Source organism: Canis lupus, chromosome 6 (assembly GCF_003254725.2).
Source record: "Canis lupus dingo isolate Sandy chromosome 6, ASM325472v2, whole genome shotgun sequence".
NCBI classification, from domain to species: domain Eukaryota; kingdom Metazoa; phylum Chordata; class Mammalia; order Carnivora; family Canidae; genus Canis; species Canis lupus.
The window spans coordinates 17,201,378-17,229,371 of NC_064248.1; the positions used below are offsets into that span (position 1 = coordinate 17,201,378).

The following is a 27,994-nucleotide window of genomic DNA, read 5'->3' on the forward strand; positions in this document are numbered from 1 at the left end:
AAGGCAATAGTAGGTGTGCGCATGAAGACCCAGGGGTGAGCAAGAACTGCTATGTTGGGGAACCTGAAAGGCAACCATGTCAATGGATTAATGGAGCTGAGTATGCTGGCTGTTATAAGACTGGTCAAGATAAGACTGGACAGGGTGGCTGGGGGGAAGGGGGTGGCAGGTGCCTTGTGGGCCATGTTAAGGAGCCTGGATTCTTTGGGTTAACTTTTTATTTGGAAATAATTTCAAAGTTACAAAGAGAGGTGAATAGTACAATGGGCATCCGTCTGTCCTTTGTCCCAAATTCACCTGTTAAAATTACCGATTCTTTCTCTATATGAAGTGTTACATGTGACCCTTATTTTGAACTATAATGCAAAACAATATCTCATTTACCACCCTTTTTTGTCAATTAGCTCAATAATGTCCTTTACATAGCATTTTCCCTCTAGTCCAGAATCCAGTCTAGAAATGAAGTGATGCATTCCATTGTTATTTCTCTTTAGTCTCTTTTTTTAAAATTTTTATTTATTTATGGTAGTCACAGAGAGAGAGAGAGAGGCAAAGACACAGGCAGAGGGAGAAGCAGGCTCCATGCACCGGGAGCCTGATGTGGGATTCGATCCCGGGTCTCCAGGATCATGCCCTGGGCCAAAGGCAGGCGCCAAACCGCTGCGCCACCCAGGGATCCCTCTTTAGTCTCCTTTAATCTGGAATAGTTGGCTTTGTCTTCCATGACATTGACATGATGGGAAAATTTAGTTTTCCCCGTTAAGAGAATGTTCCTCATTTGTCCTCTATTTCTTCATCACACATTCCTGCTGGAAGATGATAGAAATGTTACTGTGTCTTTCCCGTGAGACAACAAAAGGCATACACAGTCTATCTCCTCCTCCTTGGTGATTTAAATTTTGTCTGATTAAGCTGTACTTACTGTTTTTCCCTTGTCACTGATAAGCAATCAGGGAGATAGTTACAAATGTGCAAATATCCTATTCCAGAGATTACTAAGTAGATGAGATTTAATATCCAAGGAGGCTTCTTGCCTGGAGCAAATCAGTGTTAGGAGGGTTACAGAATGGCTTCAGCTCTCTCTCCCCTTGACATTTTCCTGCCTATTTATTTATATATTTATTATTAGCCGGGACTTTTGGGTTCCTACTGCTTTCCAATAATCTTAGTTATTAACCTTAATTATTTTGGTGCTCAAATTATCCCAGATTTGGCCAGTAGAAGCCTCTTAAAACTAGAAGCCTGGATTTTACCCTGCTTTGTTCAATTTGCATATTAGACTCTGACTGTGTGTAAGAATATGTTGTAGGGGCTCAGAGGAGGAAGCAGGAAGACCCGGCAGGTGGCTCTTGTGTAGTCCAGGTGGGATATGTGGCTTAGATCAGAGAATGAATTTGGATGTTCAAGAAACTTTGGCTATAGAATCGGTGGGAACTCATGGTGTGGGAAAGTGCAAGTGGACAGAGAGGGAATGACCAGGGAGTAACTGGGTGGTTGGTGGAGATATTTACTGATATGGGGAAGATAAGCAGAGTAAGGGAGTCAGTTGAGATGGGTATTTTAGATAGTTGAGTTTGAGATGTCTTTGACATCCAGGTGAAGATGTCAAGTAGTAATTGGATATGTTTTGTTCTGGAGAGAAGTCCAGAGCAGAGGACAATTTAGGAGTTGCCATGTATGGGTGATTTTTGAATGCATGGTCCTGGATGAAATGCTGTAAGTATAGTGAGGAAAGAGAGGCAAGACTAGGAATCCTAAGGGAGTTCACTGATTGGAGGCATGATGTGTGTAGCAGGAGATGACAATGGAGAGATGGGGGGCCAGGTTGTGTGAAGCCTGTAATGTCAGACCAAATACTGAGGGCTATGGGGAACCACTGAAGAGTTCTGAGTAGGGGAGTGAATGCCACAGTATGATCTGAGTTTTAGAAAGACTGTTCTGACAGCCAAGTAAAGAGGGAGAGTCATGGCAGTGGCTAACACTATGGTTCTTTCTAAAGTAAATTTGCTATCCTCTTGCCACTGACAATTGTTCAGATGGATCCCTGTGTCTGGAATGCCCTCTCCTTATCCACCTGGGCACAAAAGATGATCAACACATCTGCCTCAGGGCTATTTCTCAGCCTCTGGTAATGATAGCATCCCTCATCTCCCTGGCTCATTCTAGCTGGAGCTGCACAACTTCCCTCTGGGATCTTTTCTAAGCCCATTGAAAAGGTGAAAAGGTGCATTGTAGGTGGAAGCTGATCCTGAGGTTTGCGGGAGTCTGTTTGGTCACTGTGATTCTCTGCCCTCACAGGCTTTGAGTTCAGTGTAGTCTGTCAGCCAGGCAACCAACCACCCATTCAAAGTATGCTGTCCTGTCTGCACCCCTACACATGCCAAGGAAAATGGGCTGAGTCTGGATGAACATCCTAGTGCATCCTTCACTTATCAGGGGTGGTGCTATGCAGAAGACCCACAATCCTGTCTAGAGAATATCCACAGCTCATGGAGACACAAATAAGCAAAGGTAGAATTTCAAGAGACCAGAGGGAGGGGCAGATGTTCTGGAAGGCCAGAAATGGCAAGATTATTACTAGTTGGAGAAATGAGAGAAAGTTCTCTGGAGAAGGTGGCATTTGAACTAAGCCTTGAGGACAGAGAGGACTATTTTCCATTTCACAAAGGAAACATTTGATCATTCAAGCAGAAGAGAAAAATAAGGGAAAAAATCAAAGCCCTTTTTCCTCATATATTTTTTTTCCTTTTTTTTTTTCTTTTTTCCTCATATTTTATTGACATTGTCCACACAATCATTGTCGGTTACATAAATATCCCATTAGTCAGCTACTTTATGGTTAGTCCTCTTACTGTTGGAATAACTCATTTCCAGGCCTCAAGACATTGGCTTGGAGCCTGTGGTTGGGTAGTGGGGACAGAAGCAACCCACGACCAAATGTAACTCAGGAGTCAGTGCTTGAGCCCATCCACTCATTCCTTCATTCAACAAACATTTATTAAGGACTCACCTGTCCCAAGTCCTGAGGATACACTGATGATCAGGACATAGTTCCTCTTCTAAAGACTGCAAGTCTAATAGAACAGGAATCACAGTGGAGAGAATTTGTTGTAAAGCATGTGAAAATGCCACCATGCAGGCACATTGTGTACAAGATGTGGTGCTGACATAGAGAAATTGTTACTAGTTGGAGAAATGACTACTAGTCATTACTAGTTGGGGTAACTGAACTCAGCAGTAGATAGCACACCAAGCAGAGCATGCACAGTGAGGAGGGGGAGGATTGAGGACACCTGTCAGAGGACCAAGTTCATGCTGAGTGCTGCTATATACCTCTCTGTCAACAGGCTGGAAGGCACATCTCTCCTACTCTTAAGCTTCTGGGTGTGTGTTTTTTTTTTCTGTTTTCTATTTCAAGTATTTCCTTTCTCCATTTTTTTTAGGGGAGGAAAGGCTATTTTTATGCTCTTTTCCAAAATCTCAACTTATGTGCTTAATTCATTTTATTTTTCTCTTTTTGACCCTAAAAGCATTTAATGGTGTTAATTACCTCTGCAGATAGTTTTGACTGTATCCTGTTTTTAAAATTATTTTCTAATGGTTTGTTTTTTTACTCTTGATTTACTTCTTGTAATTTGATATGCTATTCATGTTTTTCCATTTCTAAGTGGCGTGTTTTATATTATTGTTAGCTGTATTGCATTTTGATCAGAGACTGACTTTTAGAATTTCCACTTTTCAAAATTTACCAAAATATTCTCTGTAACTTAATATTCTTGTTGAATTTTGTCACTGTCCATGGAACTTGAATAGAAGGTACACTATTTGTTTTCAGGTTAAAAAACTTTGGATGTTCATATCTGCTATGTCCTTATTTATTTTTTGATTTCTTGTTCAGAAAATGTATTAGAATATTTCCAATAAAACTGTTTCTCATGTTTCTCCTAATATATATTTTTAAAAGATTTTTTTAATCTATTCATGAGAGACACAGAGAGAAAGGCAGAGACATGGCAGAGGGAGAAGCAGGCTCCCTGAGGGGAACCGGATGTGGGACTCAATTCCAGGACCCTGGGACCATGACCTGAGCCAAAGGCAGACACTCAACCATTAAGCCACCCAGCTTCCCCTGTTTCTCCTAATATTATTCAATATTTTATTTCATGGATCTTTGTTATTTAACACATGATAAATTAATTAAATTGTGGAGTCAAGACAACCTGGATTTAAACCCCACCTCCATCATTTATTAGCTTAGATTCCTTATCTGGAAAATGCAGATAATAATGGTATCTCCCTTGTTTTTTATTTTTGTTTTTAAAGACTTTATTTATTTATTCATGAGAGACAGAGAGAGAGAGAGAGAGAGAGAGGGGCAGAAATGCAGGCAGAGGGAGAAGCAGGCTCCTTGCAGGGAACTCGATCCTGGGACTCCAGGATCACACCCTGGGCCGAAGGCAGGCGCTAAACCGTTGAGCCACCAAGGGACAACCCCCCCCCCCCTGGTAACTCCCTTGTATAATTATTCAATTAAATGAGATGAATATAAAGCATAGTACATAGTTTAGTGCTCAATAAAGCTAGAATTCACTATTATAATCATTGTTATATTGCCTGGCTGACCATTGCTGGCATTCAGAGCCTTTGCTGTGGAGGCAGAAAAGGCCTTAAAGAACCTCTTTCTTTTTCTCTAGCCAGTACACATTTGATAAACAGAATGCCTCATGTAGAACATTAGAAGTCACTGTGAAAAACGAGGAAAAGCTGACAGCTTCCCAGCATGCAAACACAGAGTGACACACATCAGTTTTGATGATGGATCACTGGGTCAGCCAGTTCATGGATATGTGAGTATTAATGGCAGTTCCAGCCTTAACGGGGGGGATGGGGCAGGTGGGCTGCGAGGAAGAGAGAGAGGCCCAAGCTTTCCCCAGATGTCACTTCAAACACTGTGTCCTCCATCTCAGATCCTCAGATCCTTTTTACCAGCACTGTGAGCCAGAATTCTGGGTTTCCCTGCCAATGGCTTATACCTGCAACCTTCAGAGGTTTGCCCTTGGATATAGAACATACTTATCCATGGGAACTTTCATGTCCTCACACCCTCCCTGCTCCAAGGGGGCTTATAGTCGGTGACTGGTATGTCAGTGCTGGAGTCCAGCTCCTTGGACTGGAGCAGGACAATTATACAGTGCTATTTCTTTCTTTCTTTTTTTAATTTTTATTTATTTATGATAGTCACACAGAGAGAGAGAGAGAGAGAGGCAGAGACACAGGCAGAGGGAGAAGCAGGCTCCATGCACTGGGAACCCAACATGGGATTCGATCCCGGGTCTCCAGGATCGTGCCCTGGGCCAAAGGCAGGCGCTAAACCACTGCGCCACCCAGGGATCCCTACAGTGCTATTTCTACTCCAGAGCTGCGCACACACACTTTATAGTCTTCTTCACCTGCTTACCTCACTCATCCACCTACTTCATTCCCTTAATGGTTTTTCCTGAGACCACTGCTTTAATAAATCACTTGCCCTTTAATCCTTGGCCTGGGTTAAGCTTCTAGGAGAATCTAACCTAAGATAAACTGCTTTACTCCTTCCTGACAGGAGGAATTCTGACATGGACCGAGCAGAGTAGTGAGTTCACATCTTTTTTTTTTTTTTTTTTTTGAGTTTATGTCCTTTTGGTTGCACACGACATAAATCCAAAAGGTGCTAGCTTAGGCAAGAGGATGAGAGGGATATTGGAGTATCCAAGTCATCACAGGAAGGAAAGAAGTACACCTGGGCCATGGAGGCATCTGGAATCAGGGCATCCTCTCCAACTCTCTCAATACTTTATGTAGGTGTGCTCTATTCCCTGAGAGTGGAATTTCCAAATAGCTGGTGGTAAGGCTGCAAACAGTGTCCCTACCTCACTTTCCTCAGCTCCGCCCTGCTTTGTTCAGCTTGGGACCAAGTGACCACAATTGGGGCAGAGGAGATATTTCACACAATTGGGGTGATTGATCCCTGATTATAGATTCTCTTCTTTTCATGGGGAAGGAAGGGCCATGACAGAAGGGAGGGTCACTGGACAGAAAAAAGCTGATGCCCACTACATGGTTCCTTTGATGAAAAGAACTGTGAGCGGGAATCCCTGGGTGGCTTAGCGGTTTGGCGCCTGCCTTTGGCCCAGGGCGCAATCCTGGAGTCCCGGGATCAAGTCCCGCGACGGGCTCCCAGCATGGAGCCTGCTTCTCCCTCCTCCTGTGTCTCTGCCTCTCTCTCTCTCTATGTCTATCATAAATAAATAAATCTTTAAAAAAAAAAAGAACCGTGAGCTTAGAAAGGCATGCCTTACATGTACTATATACCCAAGTCCACAGCAGCACTATTCATGAAAGCTAAAGGCAGAAACAACTCAATCTCCATCAATAGACAAATTGATAAACAAAATGTGATACATATACACAAAATGGAATATTATTCAGCCTTTAAAAGGAGGGAAATTCTGACTCCTGCTACAACACAGATGACCCTCGAGGACTTTATGATGAGTAAAATGAGCCAGTCACAAAAAGACAAACACTGTATGATTCCACAGATATGAGGTCCCTAGAATAGGTAAATTCACAGAGACAGAAGATAAAATACAGGTTACCAAGGGATGGTAGGAACAGGAATAGAGGATTGTTATTTAATGAGTACAGAGTTTCTGTTTAGAATAATGAAAACGTTCTCAAAATGGGTAGCGTTGATGATTGCACAACACGAGAATGTATTTAATTGCCAGTGAATTGTGCACTTATAAAGGGTTAAGTATTAGAATTCTCTAGAGAAACATAATCAATATATCTTAGGAAGAAATTTGTTTAAAGGGATTGGCTCTTGCAATTATGGAGGCTGAGATGTCCCAACCCAGGAGCCAGTGGTATAAGTTTCAGTCTAAGAACAAAAGAAGGAGAAGACCGATATCCCAGTTCAAAGACAGTCAGGCAGAGAGAATTCTTTCCTATACAGCCTCTTATTCTATTCAGGTCTTCAACACATGGAATGATACCCATCCACATTAGGTAGGGTAATCTGCTTTACTCAGTCTACCAACTCAGATTTAATATCACCCAGAGACATCCTCACAGACATACCCAGAAATAGTATTTAACCAAACATCTGGGTACCCCAAGGCTCAGTCAGGTAGATGCATATAATTAACCATCACAAATAGTAAATTTTATGTTACATATATTTTACCACAATAAAAAACAAAGGCATTGGCTTAATGTTGACCTCTGGCCAATATGGAGTGACTGACACCAGATTACCCTCTTGCCTGAGATAACAATAACAGGACAAAATAGATGAAACAATGATTTTCAAGACACTGGACACAACAAGAAAAGCCAGTGATCCCTGATGGCTTCGTTGTTGAATTCTACTGAACATTTAAAGAAGAATTAACACTAATTCTTCTCAAACTCTTAAAAAATATGAGAGGCAGAAATACTTCCTAACTCATGAAGCCAGGATTACTCTGATACCAAAGTCAGACCAAGACAACACAAGAAGAGAAGATTGTAGATCAGTATTACTTATGAATATTGGTATAAACATCCTCAACAAAATATTAGGAAAACAAATGCAATAGCATATTAAAAGGATTAGGGCAGGAGCACCTGGGTGGCTCAGTCAGTTAAATGTCTGACTGTTGATTTCGGCTCAGATCATGATTTCAGGGTTGTGAGATCGAGCTCCATATTGGGCTCTGCACTGAAAGTGGAGCCTGCTTAAGATTCTCTCTCCTTCTCTCTCTACCCTTCCCCCCCACCCACTTGCATGCTCCTTCTCTCTCTCTTTCTCTCTCAAAACAAAACAAAACAAAACAAAATAGAGGATTGTTATTTAATGAGTACAGAATTTCTGTTTAGAATAATGAAAACGTTCTCAAAATTTGGGGGATTGGAGTGCCTGGTTGGCTCAGTTGTTGGAGCATGTGACTCTTCATCTCAAGGTTGTAAGTTCAACCCTCATGTTGGGTGAAGAGATTACTTGAAAATAAAATTGATCGATCAATTGATCGATAGATAAATGGATTAAACACCATGACCAATTAGGATATATCCCAGAAATGCGAACATGGTTCAATACACAAAATTAATAAGTGTACTACAGCACACTAACAGAATGAAGGGGAAAAAATACATGATCTTCTTAACTGATGCTATAACACATGATAAATTTCAATACTTTTCAATATAAAAACATTCAGTACACTAGGAATAGAAGGACTCATTTTCAACATCATAAAGTGCAGCTATGAAAAACTCTCAGGTAACATGGTGGTGAAACTCTGAAAGTTTTCTCTCTAAGATCAAGGGCAAGACTGGGATGCCCACTTTCACCATTGCTATTCCAAATTCTAGCCAGAGCAATTAGGCAAGGAAAAGAAATGAAAAGCATGCAAACTGGAAAAGAAGTAGAACTATTTCTATTCACAGATTATGTGATCCTATGCATGGAAAATAAATCCCAAAGATTCCACCAAACAAAAATCACTAGAACTAATAAACAAATTCAGCAAAGTTGCAGGGTACAAGATTAATACCAAAAAATCAGCTGTGTTTCTATACATCAGCTATGAATCATCCAAAAGGAAAATTCTATTTAAAATAACTTTAAAGGGCAGCCCCGGTGGCGCAGCGATTTAGTGCTGCCTGCAGCCCGGGGCGTGATCCTGGAGACTAGGGATCGAGTCCCACGTCGGGCTCCCTGCATGGAGCCTGCTTCTCCCTCTGCCTGTGTCTCTGCCTCTTTCTCTCTCTGTGTCTCTATGAATAAATAAAATAATAAATCTTTTTAAAAAAGAAAGTGTTTAAAAATATATTTAATAAATAAATAAATAAAATAACTTTAAAAAGAATAAAATACCTAGGAATGAATTTAACCAAAGAAGTGAAAGACCTGTATGCTAAAAATTGTTAAATATTGTTGAAAGAAATTAAAGACCCAGATTAATGGAAAGACACCATGTGTTTATGGACTGAAAGACTTAATATTGTTAAGATGACAATGCTACCCAAAGTGATCTACAGATTCAATGCAATCCCTATAAAATGCCAACGACTTTTTTTTTTTTTTTTGTAGAAATAGAAGAGCCAATCCTTAAATTTATATGAAGTTGCAAGGGTCTTTGGAGAGCCAAAAGAATTTCAAAAAAGGAGAACAAAGTTGGAGAATTCATACTTCCCAATTTCAGAACTTATTGCAGTGCTTCAGTAATCAAAACAGTATAGTACTTACCTAGAAATAGACACATAGATCAAAGGGATAGAAATGAGAGTCCAGAAATAAAGCCATACATCTGTGGTCAATTGATTTTTGTAAGGGTGCCAAACCATTCAACGTGGAAAGAAATGGTACTAGGACAACTGGATATCCACATGCAAAAGCATAAAGCTGGACCCATACCTACATCATATATAAAAATTAACTCATAATGAATCAATGACCTAAATAAAAGAGCTAAAAGTATAACTCTTAGAAGAAAATAAAGTGGTGAATCTTTATGACATTGAATTTGGCAATGGAATTTTATTTTTATTTATTTATTTTTAAAGATTTTATTTATTTATTCATGAGAAACACAGAGAGAGAGACAGAGACACAGGCAGAGGGAGAAGCAGGCTCCATGCAGGGAGCCCGATATAGGGCTCAATCCCGGGTCTCCTGGATCACGCCCTGGGCCCATGGCAGGTGCTAAACCACTGAGCCACCCAGGGATCCCCTACAATGGAGTTTTAGATATAATACTAAAATCATTAAAAAATACTAAAATCATGAATAACAAAAGAATAGATAAATTAAATATAATGTAGGTACTTATATCTGTAAAATTCCCTCCAAACACTGTATTAGCTGCATCTTATATATTTTGTATGTAATGTTTTCATCTTCATTCATTTCAAAATGTCTTCTAATTTTCATTATAATTTATCCTTTGTTCCATTGGCTATGTAAGAATATGTTCCCTAATTTCCACATATTTGTGAATTTCTCAAATTTCCTCCTGTTACTGATTTCTAATATCATTCTACTTTTGTCAAAGTTTTGTGATTCATTTCACAGTGTATACAAACACCAAATCATTACATTACACACTGAAACTAATATAATATTATGTGTTCATTATACCTCAAAAAAAGTTGTTTGATTCAATCTTTTTAAACTTACTAAAACCAAAAATAAATAAAAAATTTACTGAGACATTTTAAAATTATTTATTTATTTATTTATTTATTTGAGAGAGAGAGAGAGCATGAGCAGAAAGGAGGGGCAGAGAAAGAGGGAGAGAGGGATCCCTGGGTGGCTCAGCAGATTACTGCCTGCCTTTGGCCCAGGGCATGATCCTGGAATCCCGGGATTGAGTCCCGCGTTGGGCTCCCTGCATTCCCTGCGTGGAGCCTGCTTCTCCCAATGCCTGGGTCTCTGCCTCTCTCTCTCTCTCTCTCTCTCTCTCTCTCGAATAAATAAATAAAATCTTAAAAAAAAAAAAAAAGAGGGAGAAAGAATCCTCAAGCAGACTCCCAGCTGAGAATGGAGCCTGACATAGGCTCAATCCTAGGATCCTGAGATCATGACCTGAGTCCAAAGAGTCAGACACTTAACCAACTGAGCCACCTAGGTGCCCTGAGACATATTTTATGACTTAACATATGGTCTCTCTTGAACAACATTCCATACACACTTGATAAAAATGTGTATTCTGCTATTGTAGTATGGAGTGTTCTACAGATTTATGTTAAGGCTAATTGGTTGATGGTGTTGTTCAAGTTGTCTACTCCTTTGTTGATCTTCTGCCTAGTAGCTCTATGTATTATTGATAGTGGCGTATTGAAGACTCCAATTATTATTATTGAATTATCTATTCCTTCCTTCAATTCTGTCAAAAAATAAACTGTCAATCAAGATTTCTATACCTGGAAAAATTACCCTTCAAGAATGAAGGAGAAATTAAGATATTTTTAGATAAATGAAAGCTGAGGGAGATCAATATTAGTAGACCTGCCCTAAGAAATGCTAGAGGGACGCCTGGGTGGCTCAGTGGTTGAGCGTCTGCCTTCAGCTCAGGGTGTGATCCTAGAGTCCCAGGATTGAGTCCCACATTGGGCTCCCTGCATGGAGCCTGCTTCTCCCTCTGCCTCTGCCTCTCTCTCTGTGTGTCTCTCATGAATAAATAAAATCTTTTTAAAAAAAGATATCCACTTTATTTTATTTATTTATTTATTTTGAGATCCACTTTAAATATAAGGATATAAAGAGGTTGAGAGGTGCCTAAGTGGCTCAGGCGGTTGGGCATCCAACTCTTTTTTTTTTAATAGTTTTTTAGAAGATGTATTTATTTATTTATTTATTTATTTATTTATTTTTACAGAGAGTATGTGTGTGCATGTGCATGTGTATGCAGGGGAGGAAAAGGGGCAAAGGGGGAGAGGGAGAGAATTCCAAGCAGCCTCCATGCTGAGCTGGAACTAATGTGGGGCTCAATCCCACGACCCCAAGATCATGACCTGAGCCAAAACCAAGAGTTAGAGGCTTTAACCAATTGTACCACCCAGCCACCCAAGTATCTGACTCTTGATTTCACCTCAGGTCATGATTTCAGGGTCATGAGATGGAGCCCTGCTTCAGCATGGAGTCTACTTGTCCTTCTCCCTCTTCTTTTCCTCCCACTTGCACTCTTTTCTCTCCAAAGTAAATTTTAAAAAATCTGAAAGAGGTTGAAACTAAAAGAATAGAAAAGGATATTCCATGCAAACAGTAAACAAAACAAACCTGGGGTGGCTAAATTACTATCAAGATATAATTTTTGTTTGTTAGACAAAATAGACTTTAAATTGAAAAAGATAATAAGAGACCAAGGACATTATATATTGATAAAAGATTCAATACAAAGGAGTCACAATAATTATAAATATTTTCACATTTAATAAAAGAGCCTCTAGTGTATGAAGCAAACATTGACAGAATCAAAGGAAGAAATAGACAATTTTATTTTTTAAGACTTTATTTATTTGACACAGAGAGAGAACATAAGCAGGGGGAGCATCAGGCAGAGGCAGAGGGAGAAGCAGGCTCCCTGTGGAGCAGGGAACCAAATGTTGGGCTCGATCCCAGGACCCCGAGATCATGACCTGAGCTGAAGGTAGATGCTTAACTGACCGAGCCACCCAGGCACCCCTAGACAATTTTATAGTAATAATAGTTAGAGATTTCAATACCCTACTTTTTTTAAAAAAATATTTTATTTATTTATTTATGAGAGACACAGAGAGAGGCAGAGACACAGGCAGAGGGAGAAGCAGGCTCCATGTAGAGAGCCCCATGTGGGACTTGATCCCAAGACTCCAGGTTCACGCCCTGGACAGAAGGCAGGCACTTAACCGCTGAGCCACCCAGGGATCCCTCAATACTCTACTTTCAGCTGTAGAAAATAGTTGGGTAGTTACTTAAAAGGATACACATAGAGTTGCCATATGATTAAACTATTTCTTCCTTCCAAACAAACTGAAAGCAAGGATTCAAGCAGTCACTTGCATGCCAATGTTCATTGCACCATTACTCATAATAACCAAAAGGTGGAAATAACCCAAACTATCCACGGATAAATGGATAAACAAAACGTGGTGTATACACATAATGGAATTTTTTCAGTCGTATAAAGGAATGAAGTTCTAGTACATACTACAACACAGATAAAACTTGAAAACATGCTAAGTGAAATAAGCCAGATGCAAGAGAACAAATATTGTGTGATTCCACTTATATGAGATCTCTAGAATAGACAAATTCACAGGGAAAGGATATTAGAAGTTACCAGGTTCTGAAAGGAGGGAGAAATGAGCAGTTATTGCCTAATGATTATAGGGTTCTGTCTAAAAATGTTTTGGAAATAGTGGTGAGGATTGTACAACATTAATGCAACATTGAATGCAATTAATATCACTGAATTGTACATTTAAAAATAGTTAAAATGGTAAACTTTATGTTACATATAACCAAATTTTAAAAAATTAATGACATATAAAGAGCCTATTGAATTGTACACTTTAAATAGATGAATGTATGGTATCTGAATTATATATCAATAAAGCTATTTTTAAATTTTTAAAAAAGATTTTATTTATTTATTCATGAGAGACACAGAAAGAAAGGCAGAGGGAGAAGCAGCCTCCATTCAGGGAGCCCGATGCGGGACTCGATCCCAGGACTCCAGGATCATGCCCTGAGCCAAAGGCAGACGGTCAACCATTGAGCTACCCAGGCTACCCAGGCGTCCCTAAAGTTTTAAATTTTGATGTTCATTTATTGTTTTTTCTTTTATGAATCATGAGTCTAGTGTCAAGTTTAAGAATCCTTAGTCTAGGGGATCCCTGGGTGGCTCCGTGGTTTGGTGCCTGCCTTCAGCTTGGGGCATGACCCCGGGGTCTCGGATCAGGTCCACGTCGGGCTCCCTGCATGGAGCCTGCTTCTCCCTCTGCCTGCGTCTCTGCTTCTCTCTCTGTCTCTCATGAATGGATAAATAAAATCTTAAAAAAAAAAAGAACCCTTAGTCTAACCTTAAAGCCTGAAAATTTTCTTCTATGCTTTAAAAAAAATGTTGTATAGTTTTTACATTTAATATTTAAGGCTATAATTCATTTTGAGCTAATTTTTGTGTATGGTCTTTTGGGGTTTGTTTTTGTTTTTGTTTTTGCCTATGGATGCCTAATTGCTCTAGCACCATTGAATTGCTTCTGTACCTTTGTAAAAATTAGCTGGGAAGCCTACTTCTCCCTCTGCCTGTGTTTCTGACTCTCTCTGTGTGTCTCTCATGAATGAATAAATAAAATCTTTTAAAAATTAGCTGGGAATATTTGTGTGCATCAATTTCTAGCTGTATAATGTCTTAAAATCTGGTAAACTGACTCTTTCCATTTTATCCTTCTTTTTTCAAAATTGTTTTAGCTATTCTAGTTCCTTTGCCTTTTATATACATTTTGGAATAATCTTGTCTATATCTACAAAAAATCTTGCTGGGACTTTAAATAATATATTTTATTTATTTATTCATGAAAGACACAGAGAGAAGCAGAGACACAGGCAAAAGGAGAAGCAGGCTCCACACAGGGAGCCCCATGTAGGACTCCATTCTGGAACTCCGGGGTCACACCCTGAGCTGAAGGCAAATGCTCAACCTCTGAGCCACTCAGGCATCCATCTTGCTGAGATTTTGATAGGAATATAGTTGAACCTGTATGTTAATTTAGGGAGAATTAATATTTTTGCTGTTGAGACTTCCAACCCAGAAACACAGTATGTCTCTCCATTTACATAGATCTTCATTGATTACTTTTTTAAAAATTTATTTATTTTAGAGACAGAGAAAGTGTGTGCATGAGCTCACATGAGTGAGGGGAGGAACAGAGAGGGAGAGGGAGAGAATCCTCAAGCAGATTCTCCACTGAGCATGGAGCGGAACACGGGGCTTGATCTCATGACCCTGAGATCACAACCTGGGCTGAAACCAAGAGTCAGACACTTAACCAACTGAGCCACCCAGGCACCCCAGATCTTCATTGATTTCTTTTATCTGTATTGGGTTATTTTCAGCATATAAGTCCTACACATGTTTTATTAGATTTACACCTAAAATATTTCTTTTTTGTTGTTTTGAGAGAATCTAAATGGTATTCTGTTTTTAACTTCAGTGTCCACATGTTCACTGCTAGTACATAGATGCACAATTTATTTTTTTAATGTTGTTACATTCTGAGACCTTGCTGAATTCTAGGAGTTTTTTTGGTAGAGTCCTGGTATTTACTCTGTAAACAATCATGTTATCTACAAGTAGAGCATTTAGTTTCTTTCATTACAATCCAAATGCCTTTTATTTTATTTTCTTGCCCTATTGCATGAGTTAGAACTTCCATTATTTTGTTGCATATGAGAGGTGAGAATGGACACTTTAAATGTTATTTTCCAAATGTTGTTAACGTTATAACAAAAACTCCAACTTAAAAAAATACAATTGATTTTTGTATTTTGACCTTATATCCTAGACACAGCTAAATTCATTTATTAGTTCTAGTAGCTGTTTTTATGGTTTCCTTATAAATAATGTCAGCTCCAAATGGAGACAATTTATTTCTTCTCTTCCGATACTTATGCCTTTTGTTTTACTTGCCTCATTGCACTAGCTAGTACCTCTAATAAAATCAAATAGGTGTGGTGAAAGTGGTCATCTCTGGCTTGTTCACAATCTTAGAGTGAAAGCATACGATATTTTACCTTTTTTTTTTTAAAGATGTATTTATTTATTTATGAGAGAGAGAGAGAGAGAGAGAGAGAGAGAGAGAGAGGCAGAGACACAGGAGGAGGGAGAAGCAGGCTCCATGCCGGGAGCTCGATCCCGGGACTCCAGGATCGCGCCCTGGGCCAAAGGCAGGCGCCAAAACGCTGAGCCACCCAGGGATCCCATATTTTACCTTTTTTAAAAAATATTTTATTTATTTATTTGACAGAGAGAGCGCTCAAGCAGGGGAAGTGGCAGGCAGAGGGAGAGGGAGAAGCCAGCTCCTGGACGAGCAAGGAGCCCAAAGCAGGGATCGGTTCCAGGACCCTGGGATCATGACCTGAGCTGAAGGCAGATGCTTAACTGACTGAGCCACCAAGGTGCCACCCCACAATATTTTACCTTTAAGTATGATCTTGACTATAGATTTTTTTTCTTTTTTTAAATTAATTATCATTTTCTTAGAGAGAGAGTATGTATGAACAGGGACGAGGAGGGGAAGAGGGAGAGGGAAAGAGAAAATCTTAAGCTGGCTCTGCACTGGGCATGAGCTCATGACCCCTAGATCATGACCTGAGCAGAAATTAAGAGTCAAATGCTTAACCAACTGAGCCACCCAGGTACCCCTGTAGATTTTTTTCTATACATATTTTGTGAGATGAGGCAGTTCCTTTCTATTGAGTTTTTAATTTCAGTTATTATATTTGGCTATTTGTATTGTATTTATATTCTATTTGGCTTTTTTTCAAATCTGCTAGGTTATTTGGTGGTGGTAGTGGTGGTGTTTCCTGATTCTTGCAATTATTTTTCAAGTTTATATTTTATTTCTTTGAACATAATAATCAGAGGTGCCTGGCTGGCTCAGTGAGTAGAACATGTGGCTCTTGATCTTGGGGTTGTGAGTTCAAGCCCCATGTTGGGGTGTAGAGATTACTTAAATACATAAATAATACATAAATAAATAAACATAATAATCAGAGATTATAATTTTTTTAATTTTTATTTATTTATGATAGTCACAGAGAGAGAGAGAGAGAGGCAGAGACACAGGCAGAGGGAGAAGCAGGCTCCATGCACCGGGAGCCCGATGTGGGATTCGATCCCGGGTCTCCAGGATCGCGCCCTGGGCCAAAGGCAGGCGCCAAACCGCTGCGCCACCCAGGGATCCCAGAGATTATAATTTTTATGTAATAATTCCAATATATGAAATACAAGTGTTGGCTTCTGCTTTCTATCATTTCTGTATGCTGGGATATTTCTAACTGTATATTCTCTTTGAACTTATTTGAAGTAATTTGCTTCTACTAGTTGCCTAAACGCTTCCAATTTGTGGTCACTGTAAACTAAATATACAGCTTGAGGAGTTTTTGTTTTGGAGTGTTTTTTTGTTTTGGTTTGGTTTGGTTTTGACTACAAAATGATGTGATTTGAAGCTACATATCCACTCCAGGCCTGCCTCCCTATCACAACTCAGAAATAGTTTCTTCCCTATGTTGTGCTCAGCACCTAGAAACTTACTTTGCAATTCCCCTAGGGCAGGGGGCCTGGGTTAGGTCACTCTTGGTTAACTCCTTTCTTAATCCAGCAGGGGGCATCTCTTCTTAATCACTGGGAGGAGGATTAGATTTCTGTCCTGAACCGCCTGCTCAAGTTGACCTAGTTTAGCAAATGCTTTCAGGGTGAAGGCAGTATCAGTGCTTAGGTTTCTCTCTAGGTTCACATTTCCACCTAGATTTTAGGTTGATACTTCCTCTTTGTTCTTCAGTACCTTTTTTTTTTTTTTTTTTAGATTTTTATTTGACAGAGCACATAAGCAGAGAGAAGGGCAGTGGAGGAGGGGGAAGCAGGCTTCCCTCTGAGCAGGGAACCTCATGCAGGGGGCTCCATCCTAGGACCCCAGGATCATGACCTGAGCCAAAGGCAAATGCTTAACGGACTGAGCCACCCAGGCACCCCTGTTCTTCAGTACTTTTCTTTTTTTTTTTAAGATTTTATTTATTTATTTATGAGAGACACAGAGAGGCAAAGATACAGGCAGAGGGAGAATCAGGCTTCATGTAGGGAACCTGATGTGGGACTCAATCCTGGGACTCCAGGATCACGCCCTGGGCGGAAGGCAGGTGCCAAACCACTGAGCCACCCAGGGATCCCTCTTTCTTCGGTACTTTTAAGAAGTTTATTATTATGTGGAATTTAGAAACAAAGTAGATAAACATTGGGGAAGGGAAGGAAAAATAAAATAGATAAAAAGACAGAGAGAGAGAGACCGTAAGAGACTTTCAACTACGGGAAACAAACTGTGGAGGTGGGGGAAAGGAGTAACTAGGTGATGGGCATGAAGGAGGGCATGTGATGTACCTAGCACTGGGTGTGATATGCAACTGATGAATCACTAAGTTCTACCCCCGAAACTAATAATACAGTAATGTTATTTTTTTAATTATTATTTTATATCTTTTATTCTGTATTTTCATTGTTTTCAGTAAGCAGATTAGTTTGAATAGCCTGCTATATTTACCCGAGCGGGTTCTCTGCTTTTAAGCTTAAAAAAAAAAAAAAAAGTTATCTCTTACCAGTTCTCATCTCCTCTATAGTTCTTTGTTTTTGTGTCCTTAGACCTGTTTAAAAATTCCTGGGACGCCTGAATGGCTCAGTGGTTGAGCATCTGCCTTTGGCTCAGGGCATGATCCCAGAGTACCTGGGTCGAGTCTCGCATCAGGCTTCTTGCATGGAGCCTGCTTCTCCCTCTGCCTCTCTGTCTCTCATGAGTAAATAAATAAAATCTTTAAGAAGAATTCCTTCCCTCTTATTTTTTTTAAAGATTTTATTTATTTATTCATGAGACACACACACACACACACAGAGGCAGAAACACAGGCAGAGGGAGAAGCAGGCTCCTTGTGGGGAGCCGGACATGGGACTCGATACTGGGACTTGATCCCGGGACTCCAGGATCACGCCCTAAGCTGAAGGCTGACGCCCAACCGCCGAGCCACCCAGGTGTCTGGTTTCCCTCTTATTTTAAAAGACTTTCTGGAAAAGCTAGAGATAAGTGCCTGCAGACTACCATATTTAATAGGAGTCTCCTGATAATGTCTTATTATACCATTTCTACAAATAAAAATGTGACTAAAAGAATGAAAGTCTAGAGACTGAACAGGATGCTTCTCTCCAGTCCTGTCACTTGATGGCTGATTTCCAACTTGAGGGAAATACTTGTTCCACAAGATGAGCCCTTTACTAAAGAGTAGATACCCTCCTGCCCTCCCTCCTTGTCACCCTCAGTCCTCATTGATGGACATACTGCACACACTCCGGCCGCCACTGCTCCCACCACCCCTTCCAACCCCCACCAGTAAACAAGATTCAGGGGAGTAAAGATAGTCTCAGTGGTTTTATTGTTTGTTTGTTTGTTTGTTTGTTTGTTTAAGAGTACATGCAAAAGAAGGGGGCGGGAGTTGAGGAGAGAAGGGCAGAAGGAATGGAGGGAGAGAATGTTAAGCAAGCTCCATGCCTAGTGCAGAGCCTGACATGGAACTCAGTCTCATGACCCTGAGTTCATGACCTGGGCAAAATCAAGAGTTGAACACTAAAGTGACTGAGTCAACCAGGCGCCCCTCTCAGTGGCTTAGATGGAAAAGATTTCTCTAGTGATTCTGATAGGCCACTATCACTCATTAGAGACTCACTGGCGTAACTCCTATCCCTTACAGAGGTAAGAGGAAGCCTTCTTGACTATGTTACCAAACCCTGTTCTGTGCCTGGTCACTTCTGTGCTTCTCTGATTGAAACATTCTCCTTGGGCAGCCCTGGTGGCTCAGCGGTTTAGCGCCACCTTCAACCCAGGGCGTGATCCTTGAGACCCAGGATCGAGTCCCACCTCCGGCTCCCTGCATGGAGCCTGCTTCTCTCTCTGCCTCTGTGTGTGTGTGTGTGTGTCTCTCATGAATAAATAAATAAAATCTTAAAAAAAGGAAAGAAAGAAAGAAAGAAAGAAAGAAAGAAAGAAAGAAAGAAAGAAAGAAAGAAAGAAAGAAAGAAAGAATCTCCTTGTGCAGCGGTGGGCTGGCCCGTTGGTGGAGCATGTGAACTTTGATCTCAGAGGTTAGAATTTGAGCCCCACATTGGGTGTAGAGATTACTTAAAAATAAAATAATAATAATAATAAAGACACTCTCCTTGTAAATATTGTAAACATTTATTTTCCCAAGCCCCCAAGGCTGCTCCCTCTCAGCCTTTTCTATCTCGATTGATGGCAACTCCTCCTTCAGTTCCTCACGTCAAAAACCTCGGAGTGATTCTGAATTTGTGTCTCTATCTCATAACCCATTTCCAACATTTTTTTAAAATTTTTTATTCATTTATGATAGTCACAGAGAGAGAGAGAGAGAGAGAGGCAGAGACATAGGCAGAGGGAGAAGCAGGCTCCATGCACCTGGAGCCTGACGTGGGATTCGATCCCGGATCTCCAGGATCGCGCCCTGGGCCAAAGGCAGGCGCCAAACCGCTGCGCCACCCAGGGATCCCCCATTTCCAACATCTTGAGAAATCCTGGGGGCTCTACTTTCAGAATACATACAGTATCTGACCATTTCTCACTGCTTGTATCATCATCAATCTGGTACAAGCTACCGTCACCTCCTGCACGCCATGGCATGCATTATTGCAATAATCTTCTAGCAGGCCTGCTGATTTCTCTTCTTGTCCCTCTGGTTAGTTCTCAACCTAGCAGCCAGAATTGTTGTTTTAAAATATAAGTCAGGGATCCCTGGGTGGCGCAGTGGTTTGGCTCCTGCCTTTGGCCCAGGGCGCGATCCTGGAGACTCGGGATCGAATCCCACGTCGGGCTCCCTGCATGGAGCCTGCTTCTCCCTCTGCCTGTGTCTCTGCGTCTCTCTCTCTCTCTCTCTGTGACTATCATGAATAAATAAATAAAATCTTTAAAAAAAAATAAAAATAAAATAAAATATAAGTCAGATGATGTCACTCTTTTGCTCAAAAAGACTACAACGGGTCCCTGTTTGAGAGTAAAAGCCAACCATACAAGACCCAATAAAATCTGCACCCCCCCCCCCAGTCGCTTCCTACCACTCCCCTCTCACTCACAATGCTCCACCCACACTTGCTGTTCTCCAGTAACACCAGTAGCTGTTCCCTCTGCCTGGCATGCTTTTCCACCAGAAAGCTCATTGGTTAACCATCTTTCCTCCAATTCTTTGTTTGGATCTCACTTTCTCACTGGTATTAAATCTAGCCTTACTGTGCCTAACTTATAAATTAAACTTTATCATAGGTATGTATGTATAAGAAAAAAAATATAGTATATATTAGGTTCAATACTATCTGGAGTTTCAGGCATCTACTGGGAGTCTTGGAATATATTCCTACATGCACACCTACAGATAAGTGTAGAAATCCTTATCTGTACTATGCTTTTCCCCCCATAGACTTGTCACATCTTCTAACACACTACATAACGTATTGTCTCCCTCATTTAAGAACAGAAGCTACCGGATCCCTGGGTGGCTCAGCAGTTTGGCGCCTGCCTTCTGCCCAGGACATGATCCTGGAAACCCAGGATTGAGTCCCATATCGGGCTCTCTGCATGGAGCCTGCTTCTCCCTCTGCCTGTGTCTTGGCCTCTGTGTGTGTGTGTGTGTGTGTGTGTCTCTCATGAATAAATAAATAAAATCTTTAAAAAAAAAAAAAAGATACCAGAAATCTGTTTTCTTTACTGAGCCCAAGAACTTAGAACAGTGTCTGTCACAGTGGCAGGTGCTCAATAAATGTTAAATTTAAATGATTTTTTAAAAGATTTTATTTATTTATTTATTTGAGCACAAGCAGGGGGAGACAGAGGCGGAGAAGCAGACTCTCTGCTGAGCAGGGAGCCCGTTGTGGGACTCCATCCCAGGACTCTGGGATCATGACCCCAGCCAAAGGCAAAGTCTTAATCAACTGAGACACCCAGGCACCCCAAATTTAAACTTTAAATGCCGTATGTCTAACATGGGGCGCCTGGGTGGTTCAGTCAGTTAAACTGGGGACTCTAGATTCTGGCTGAGGCTGTGACCTCAGGGTCGAGACATCAAGCCCCTCCCACCCCACCGTGGGGCTCCGCACTCATCAGGAAGTCTGCTTTAGATCATCTCTCTCTCCCTCTTCCTCTATCCCGTCCCCCACTGGCTCACTCTCTCTAAATATCTATTTATATATTTATATATATTTTTAAAGTATGACTAATAATACCAGGTGGTGCGACCCAAAGGTTCTTGGACTCCCACTGCCTTCACACGCATCCAGAAAGGCAGCTACTTTGGATTGCAAACACTGAATTTTTAGTTCACCAAAGCCCTTTCTCTGCTCAGCTTCTGCAAAGCCTGTGTTCCAAGCTTCCCAAGTCCAACCTGGGCGAGACTCCCCTTCCCCCAGCGCCAGGGTCACTCATCCAGCCAACCAATCAAAATCTCCGTCCTTTCTGCCCCTTAAAGGACTTCGCTTTCCGAAAGGTGGTGCCAAGAGGGCTGGACGCAGCAAATTTAGCAGGTGGGCGGTACGCTGGGGCGGTTGCCTAGGTCACCGCGGAGCTCTACCCCCGCCTAGAGGGCAAATGGGCGGGGTGTGGAATCGGGTTTCCCGCCCCTAACACGGCGCGGCTTAGGATTGGCTGGATACTATAGGGCCACGCCCCCAACAGGGCTCGCGTCACGCCCCCAGCGGTTTGCAGCCGGGGGCAGGATTCCGAGGCTCGGGCCGGGCAAGGAGCCCTCGGAGCCCGGGACGCAGGAGCCCTTCCCCAGGTAATCGTCCGGGGCCGGCGCGGGGAACGTGCCTCAGCCCCGGGATCCTGCGATCACAGGTTCTCCGGTTATTCATTCAGACTGCGGTGCCAGCCCGGAGATTCCGAGAAACCTCGGCCCAAGACCGGCACTTCGCCTAAGCCGCTGTTAAAAGAGGAATCAGATTCAGCAGATGATTTCCAAGGAGCCTGCCCTATCTGACAGGTCCTTTTCTTTACGGAAGTCCCTGGGCTTCTGTGGGCTTGGCTTTCTCAAGTGTAAATGAATAGGCATGGGGAAACCCAGAACTGGCCCCAGCTCTGGCACTCACTAGTGTGGCCTTGGACAAGTCACATCTCGTTTGTATGCTTGTCCTCTCATCTCACTGTGAAGGGCATTGGACTAGATGTCCTCTAAGGTCCCTTTTTATTCTTCCTAGTTATGAAGCAGCCTTGATAACACGTGTAGAGTTTCCTTATAAATGTTCAACATGTGTACCTGTTAAAAGCGATTCATGTTGCTCTCTGCTCATCCTCCTCCACTTTCTGTGCCCAGAAGTTCCAGGAATGAAGGGAAAAGTAGAATGGCACCTAAAAATAAAGTAGACTGTCAACAGTTACTGAAGAAGTGAAAGCCTGCAGTTCAGGAGATGATGCTGGAGAGGAGAATGGAATAATCCTCCATCCTTTAACCCTCACACTTTACAGAAGAGAAAACTACGAGAGTAGCTAAGTCAGGCTGCAAATATGAAGAACCCAGGTTTTCTGACTTGACTGCATGATCAGTCGCTTTGCACATAGTGTCAGCAAACAGAAGGCATAAACATGTAAAAGCAGATAAAGAAATTGTCCACAGAAATAAAAGCAATTTAGTTTGTAACTTTAAATCTTTTCAATTTAATTAGAAACTTCCCATGTTTGTTTACTTGAGATTTGTATCCTGCCTACATTTGGGTGACCTACAATGCAGGACACAGCAATAAAAAATAAAACAGAAGCAAGTTATTTCCCTCTTCTGCTTTTCCTGTCACCCTTATCTTCCCAGAAGAGCTTCTCAACTTCTCGTGTTCCCAAAGCCCACTCTGTGATATTCTGCAGTGGTCATCCACTTACTTTCTAAAAACAAACAAACAAACAAACAAAAACCCCACAACTAAAAAGCAAAAACAACAACAACAACAACAACAACAAAAACACAACTAAATCCCAAACCCAAATGTGACGTTTAGATGAAATATCCAGATGAGGCAAATCTTATAGAGACAGAAAGTACATTAGTGGTTGCTTAAAGTGCATGTGTGTGTGTGTGTGTGTGTGTGTAGACTGAGGAGAAACAAGAAGTGATTCCTAATACATACAAAGTTTGTTCCAGGAGTGATGAAAATGTTCTAAAATTATGGTGACAGTTGCACAACTCTTGAATAGACTGAAACTCACTGGACTGTGCACCACACTTGAAGTCAAAGTGTACAGTACGGGAACCCTATCTCCATGAAGCTGCAACAACAAAGGAGACCCGCCAGAAAGAATAACAGGGGCGCCTGGCTGACTCAGTCAGTGGAGTATGTCACTCTGATCCTGGAGTTATGAGTTCAAGCCCCATATTGGATGTAGAGAACACTTAAAAAAAATTTTTTTTAAAGAAAGCAATAACAAAGCAAACCAAAACGTGCCTTTGCTTCTTCCCTAGGTTCTATGAGTTCTATCCCCTCATTCTTAGGAAATCTGGGTTGCCGTTCTGGGGTATCTGCCCTGGCAGACATTCTTGAATCTCGAAGGGCATCACCCCCAGGTGGTCTACCTCCTGCTCCAACCACCACTTTGCACTCTGCCTGGCTCCATGTAACTGAAGGAAGCATGCTGGTTCTCCTGCTCCCTGCCACTTCATTTCTTGTCTACCCTGGTTGGAACTGGGATAAAGAAAGGAAGGAGACGGGGCGTTTGGCTGGCTCAGTCAGTGCAACTCTTGGTCTGGAGTTGAGTTCAAGCCCCACTTTGGGTGTAGAGATGACTTTTAAAAGTGGCTCAGTGGGGATCTCTGGGTGGCTCAGCGGTTTAGCACCTGCCTTCGGCCCAGGGCGTGATCCTGGAGTCCCCCGGATCGAGTACCACGTCGGGCTCCCTGCATGGAGCCTGCTTCTCCCTCTGTCTATGTCTCTGCCTCTCTGTGTGTGTGTTTCTCATAAGTAAATAAAATATTTAAAAAATAAAAAGCGGCTCAGTGATTGAGCAGCTGCCTTTGGCTCAGGTCGTGATTCTGGGGTCTTGGGATCGAGTCCCACATCAGGTTCCCCATAGAGAGCCTGCTTCTCCCTCTGCCTGTGTCTCTGCCTCTCTGTGTGTGTCTCTCATGAAAAAAAATCTTTTAAAAATAATAAAAATTTAAAAGGAGAGGGGAAAAAAAGGAGAGGGGAGAAGTATACACACCGCAGTATAGAGGTGAGTCTCATGGGAGAGTGAAGAAGTGGGAGACGTCTAAGAGAAAATCAGAAAGAACAAAAGGGAATGTTGAGAAGGAAAAGAAACCAGCATCAATCTTTTGTGATTTTCTCCCCCTCCTGGGCTACTTCAGAGACAGCAGATAGTGTGTGGGTAGCCTTCCTCCTGGTCTGGGTTGTCTTCTTCCTAGAGGAGTTCTTGGAGGGAGCGTCACATGTCAGAGAAGTCTCCCCTGGCCTCTCTACCTGAGACTTCAACACCTTCCCTACCCTCCACACTCCCCAGCTACTTTTGTTGTTTCTTCTTATTAGCCATCTGTCTTCCTTAGGGTTTAACCTCTGTAAGGACAGGGATTTGGGGGTTTGGGTTTTAATTTTTAGCTGTCTTGTTTACAAGTATATCTACAGTGTCTAGAAGAGCCCAGAACAAGCACTCAATACTTATTGAATGAGCAAATAAATAAATGAATGAACTACAACATGCTGGGGCACTTTTGTAACAAAAAGGGAAAGTCTTGGGACACCTGGGTGGCTCAGTGGTTGAATGGCTGCCTTTGGCTCAGGTCATGATCCCAGGGTCCCACATCGGGCTCCCTGTGGTGAGCCTGCTTCTCCCTCTGCCTGTGTCTCTGCCTCTGTGTGTGTGTGTGTCTCTCATGAATAAATAAATAAAATCTTTTAAAAAGGAAAATCTTAAAAAAGTATGTGGTAAATCTAACAGATTTGGAACTGTGAGGCAAGAGACAGAAAGAGATCCCCCCAACCCCGAATCATTTGGGTGATGAGGAACTAGTGTGATGAATTCATAAGTTAAGAGCTTTTTTAACTGAATCATATAGAGACAGCAGAGAGGATGAATGCTGGTCACCTTTTAAAAAAAATTTTTTTTTTATTTTTTAAAGTAATCTCTACACCCAATGTGGTGCTCAAACCCACAACCTCAAGATCAGGAGTCCCATGCTTCTCCAACTGGCCAGCCAGGTGCCCCTCCAGTCATTTCTCTGACAACCAGGACTGGTTTCCGATCCAATGCCAGCTCTCAGAATCAGTTTAACGTTCACAAAATTACGAAACATTCTAAAGCTTCACTTCCTTCTTCTGCACAATAGGATAAAACCCTCATAGTTGTAAGGATTCAGTGAGATAAAATATGAAAGCAGCGGTCAGTCCCTGGCATATAGTAAACATTTGATTAATTATCGCTTTCCTTCTCTGCCCTTTATTTTGGTTGGGGTGGGGGGGACTACTTTTCTCTCCTGTGACTTTCTCCTGTGAATCCAGGCTTGATCCTCAAGAGTTTAAAGCTACATTGTCAGTTTGATTTTTTTTTTAAGCCAAAATTTTCTCTTTGGACTCTTAGGGAGTTTTGAAGGTATGTATTAATTCTAAAAGTATAATTTTTAATTCTTTAGGTAGGGAGTTAAAGGCCATGGGACAAAATTAATGAATGGGGAGTTGGGTTTGGCATTTGCCTCATGTTTACTACTTGGCACATTATCCAGAACCCTAGTAAAGTGGAATGCTCAGTCCCTGGGACCTGCCCCAAATCCCTCTCCAGCCTGAGTTTTTTTTTTTTTTTATTCGTTTATTCATGAGACACACACATAGAGGCAGAGACATAGGCAGAGGGAGAAGCAGGCTTCCAGCAGGGAACCTAATGTGGGACTTGATCCCAGGACCCTGGGATCACGACCTGAGCCAAAGGCAGACACTCAACCACTGAGCCACCCAGGCACCCCTTGAGTTATTTAGAAACTTTTTTTAAAATTTTTATTTATTTATGATAGTCACAGAGAGAGAGAGAGAGAGAGAGAGGCAGAGACATAGGCAGAGGGAGAAGCAGGCTCCACGCACCGGGAGCCCGACGTGGGATTCGATCCCAGGTCTCCAGGATCGTGCCCTGGGCCAAGGCAGGCGCTAAACTGCTGCGCCACCCAGGGATCCCCCTTGAGTTTTTTGTTTCGCTTTTTAAATATCAAATAAAAGTACACATAACATTTGCCACCTTAATATTGTGAAGTGTACAGTTCAGTGGTATTAAATACAGCCTTGGATGTTTGGAAGGAGCACAGAGCTAAGCATAGGAGCCCTGGATTCAGCCCACATGAACTTGAACTCCTGGCTCGGCCCGTTACTATGTGGCCTTAGGCACGGAGCTCTCTATTGGAGACTCAGCCTTGTCATCTGCAAAGAAGAGATACTCACAGCATTGACTTCGCAGCGTTGTAGGGCTGGAAGGAGGCCATGGGTATGAAGCACTTGGCAGTGCTTGGCTCAGAGTCCCTCAGTACATGCTAACCATTGTTGTTATTCTAGAGCTTGGAATTCAGAATCAGAATCGGGTTGGGTTTCACTCACAAGGTCATATGGATACAGCTGGGTCCTGGACACAGCTTCAGCTGAATCCTGAGCAGAGCCTCCAGGTCGAGGGGTCTGTGAAGTGCTCCTGGCTGTCAGGACTGAGTAAGCCCTCTGTTCTCTATTCTCTGGGGCTGCCTTTCCATTCCCCTGCATCCCTCAGGGTTAGGGGAGAGGGGGCGCTGCTTCCAGCCACAGGACTGGACTGAATCTCGGTATCTATTGCTTGTCTGGGGCATCTCTTTATGGCACATGTTTCCTTGGATATTTCCTTTTTTTTTTTTCCCCTTGGATATTTCCAAATGCCCACTACGTGCCAGGCAGTGCGTTAGTCACTAGGGCAGTGCAAAGATGGATACGATTCGGACCCCTCCCTCAAAGATCTTACCACGTAACAAGGGGACTATGATGGGCATGACTATGCCACTTACCCAGTTGATAAGTATTTATCGATCACCTACCATGGGTGCAAGATTGTATAAGATTCTGATTGAGTCACAGTCATAGAAATCCACAGGAGGGAGGTGGTGGTGGTTTGGTCATGACCCAGCTAACTCAGAGCCTGGCCTCCATAAATCATGACAAGATGGATGGATGGAGTTGGTTGGAAGGCTGGCTGGCAGGGAAGCTTTCCCACAGTAGGAGATCTAGCCAAGGACCTTGCAGAATAGAGTTGACTCACTAGAGATGGTGCAAAGATATAGTCCTCAGGTTCATTTGAGAGTCTGTGAGGCCATTTATCTGGCTGTATGTGAGGGATTCCTTTAGGGCCTGATTAGGAAATTTTTTTTTTTAAGATTTTTATTTATTCATGAGAGGCACAGAGAGAAAGAGGCAGAGACACAGGCAGAGGGAGAAGCAGGCTCCGTTCAGGGAGCCCGACGTGGGACTCGATCCCGGGTGCCCAGGATCACACCCCGGGCTGCAGGCGGCGCCAAACCGCTGCGCCACCGGGGCTGCCCTTGAGTAGGAAATTTATTTTATTTTTTTAAAAGATTTATTTATTTATTCATTCAGAGAGAGCGAGAGAGAGGCAGAGACACAGGGAGAAGCAAGCTCCACGCAGGGAGCCCGACGTGGGACTCGATCCCTGGTCTCCAGGATCACACCCCGGG

The 27,994-nt window shown here is 42.1% G+C and overlaps 2 protein-coding genes and 1 long non-coding RNA gene across 8 annotated transcripts in view; 2 read left to right on the forward strand and 1 right to left on the reverse strand.

Annotated features, from left to right (window-relative positions):
* The window catches only part of BCL7C (BAF chromatin remodeling complex subunit BCL7C), a 48,379-nt gene extending 39,224 nt beyond the window's left edge, over positions 1-9,155 (forward strand). The window contains exon 7 of the mRNA XM_049111252.1: positions 9,119-9,155. Coding sequence (XP_048967209.1) covers positions 9,119-9,140 — 22 coding nt within the window. The 3' untranslated portion in view covers positions 9,141-9,155. The remainder of the gene's footprint in view (positions 1-9,118) is intronic.
* ZNF629 (zinc finger protein 629) overlaps positions 1-27,994 on the forward strand; it is an 81,575-nt gene that overhangs the window by 27,517 nt on the left and 26,064 nt on the right. For 2 of the 5 annotated variants that reach the window (XM_049111249.1, XM_049111250.1), the window contains exon 1: positions 26,832-26,984. In XM_049111249.1, the coding sequence (XP_048967206.1) occupies positions 26,888-26,984 (97 nt within the window). In that variant the 5' untranslated portion in view covers positions 26,832-26,887. Of the gene's footprint in view, positions 1-4,694; positions 4,848-26,831; positions 26,985-27,994 lie in introns of those variants that run through there. The other 3 variants (XM_049111251.1, XM_025415887.3, XM_035718395.2) reach the window with 2 other exon arrangements.
* LOC112640115 (uncharacterized) lies at positions 516-27,101 on the reverse strand. Of its 2 annotated transcripts, none has more exons than XR_003123848.3 (4): positions 26,727-27,101; positions 22,583-22,674; positions 3,011-3,074; positions 516-809 (listed from the first exon to the last, which is right to left on the reverse strand). It is a non-coding gene; the product is annotated as an uncharacterized LOC112640115 (long non-coding RNA). The 2 variants fall into 2 exon arrangements; XR_003123847.3 differs by having other exon boundaries at positions 516-806; positions 26,727-27,043.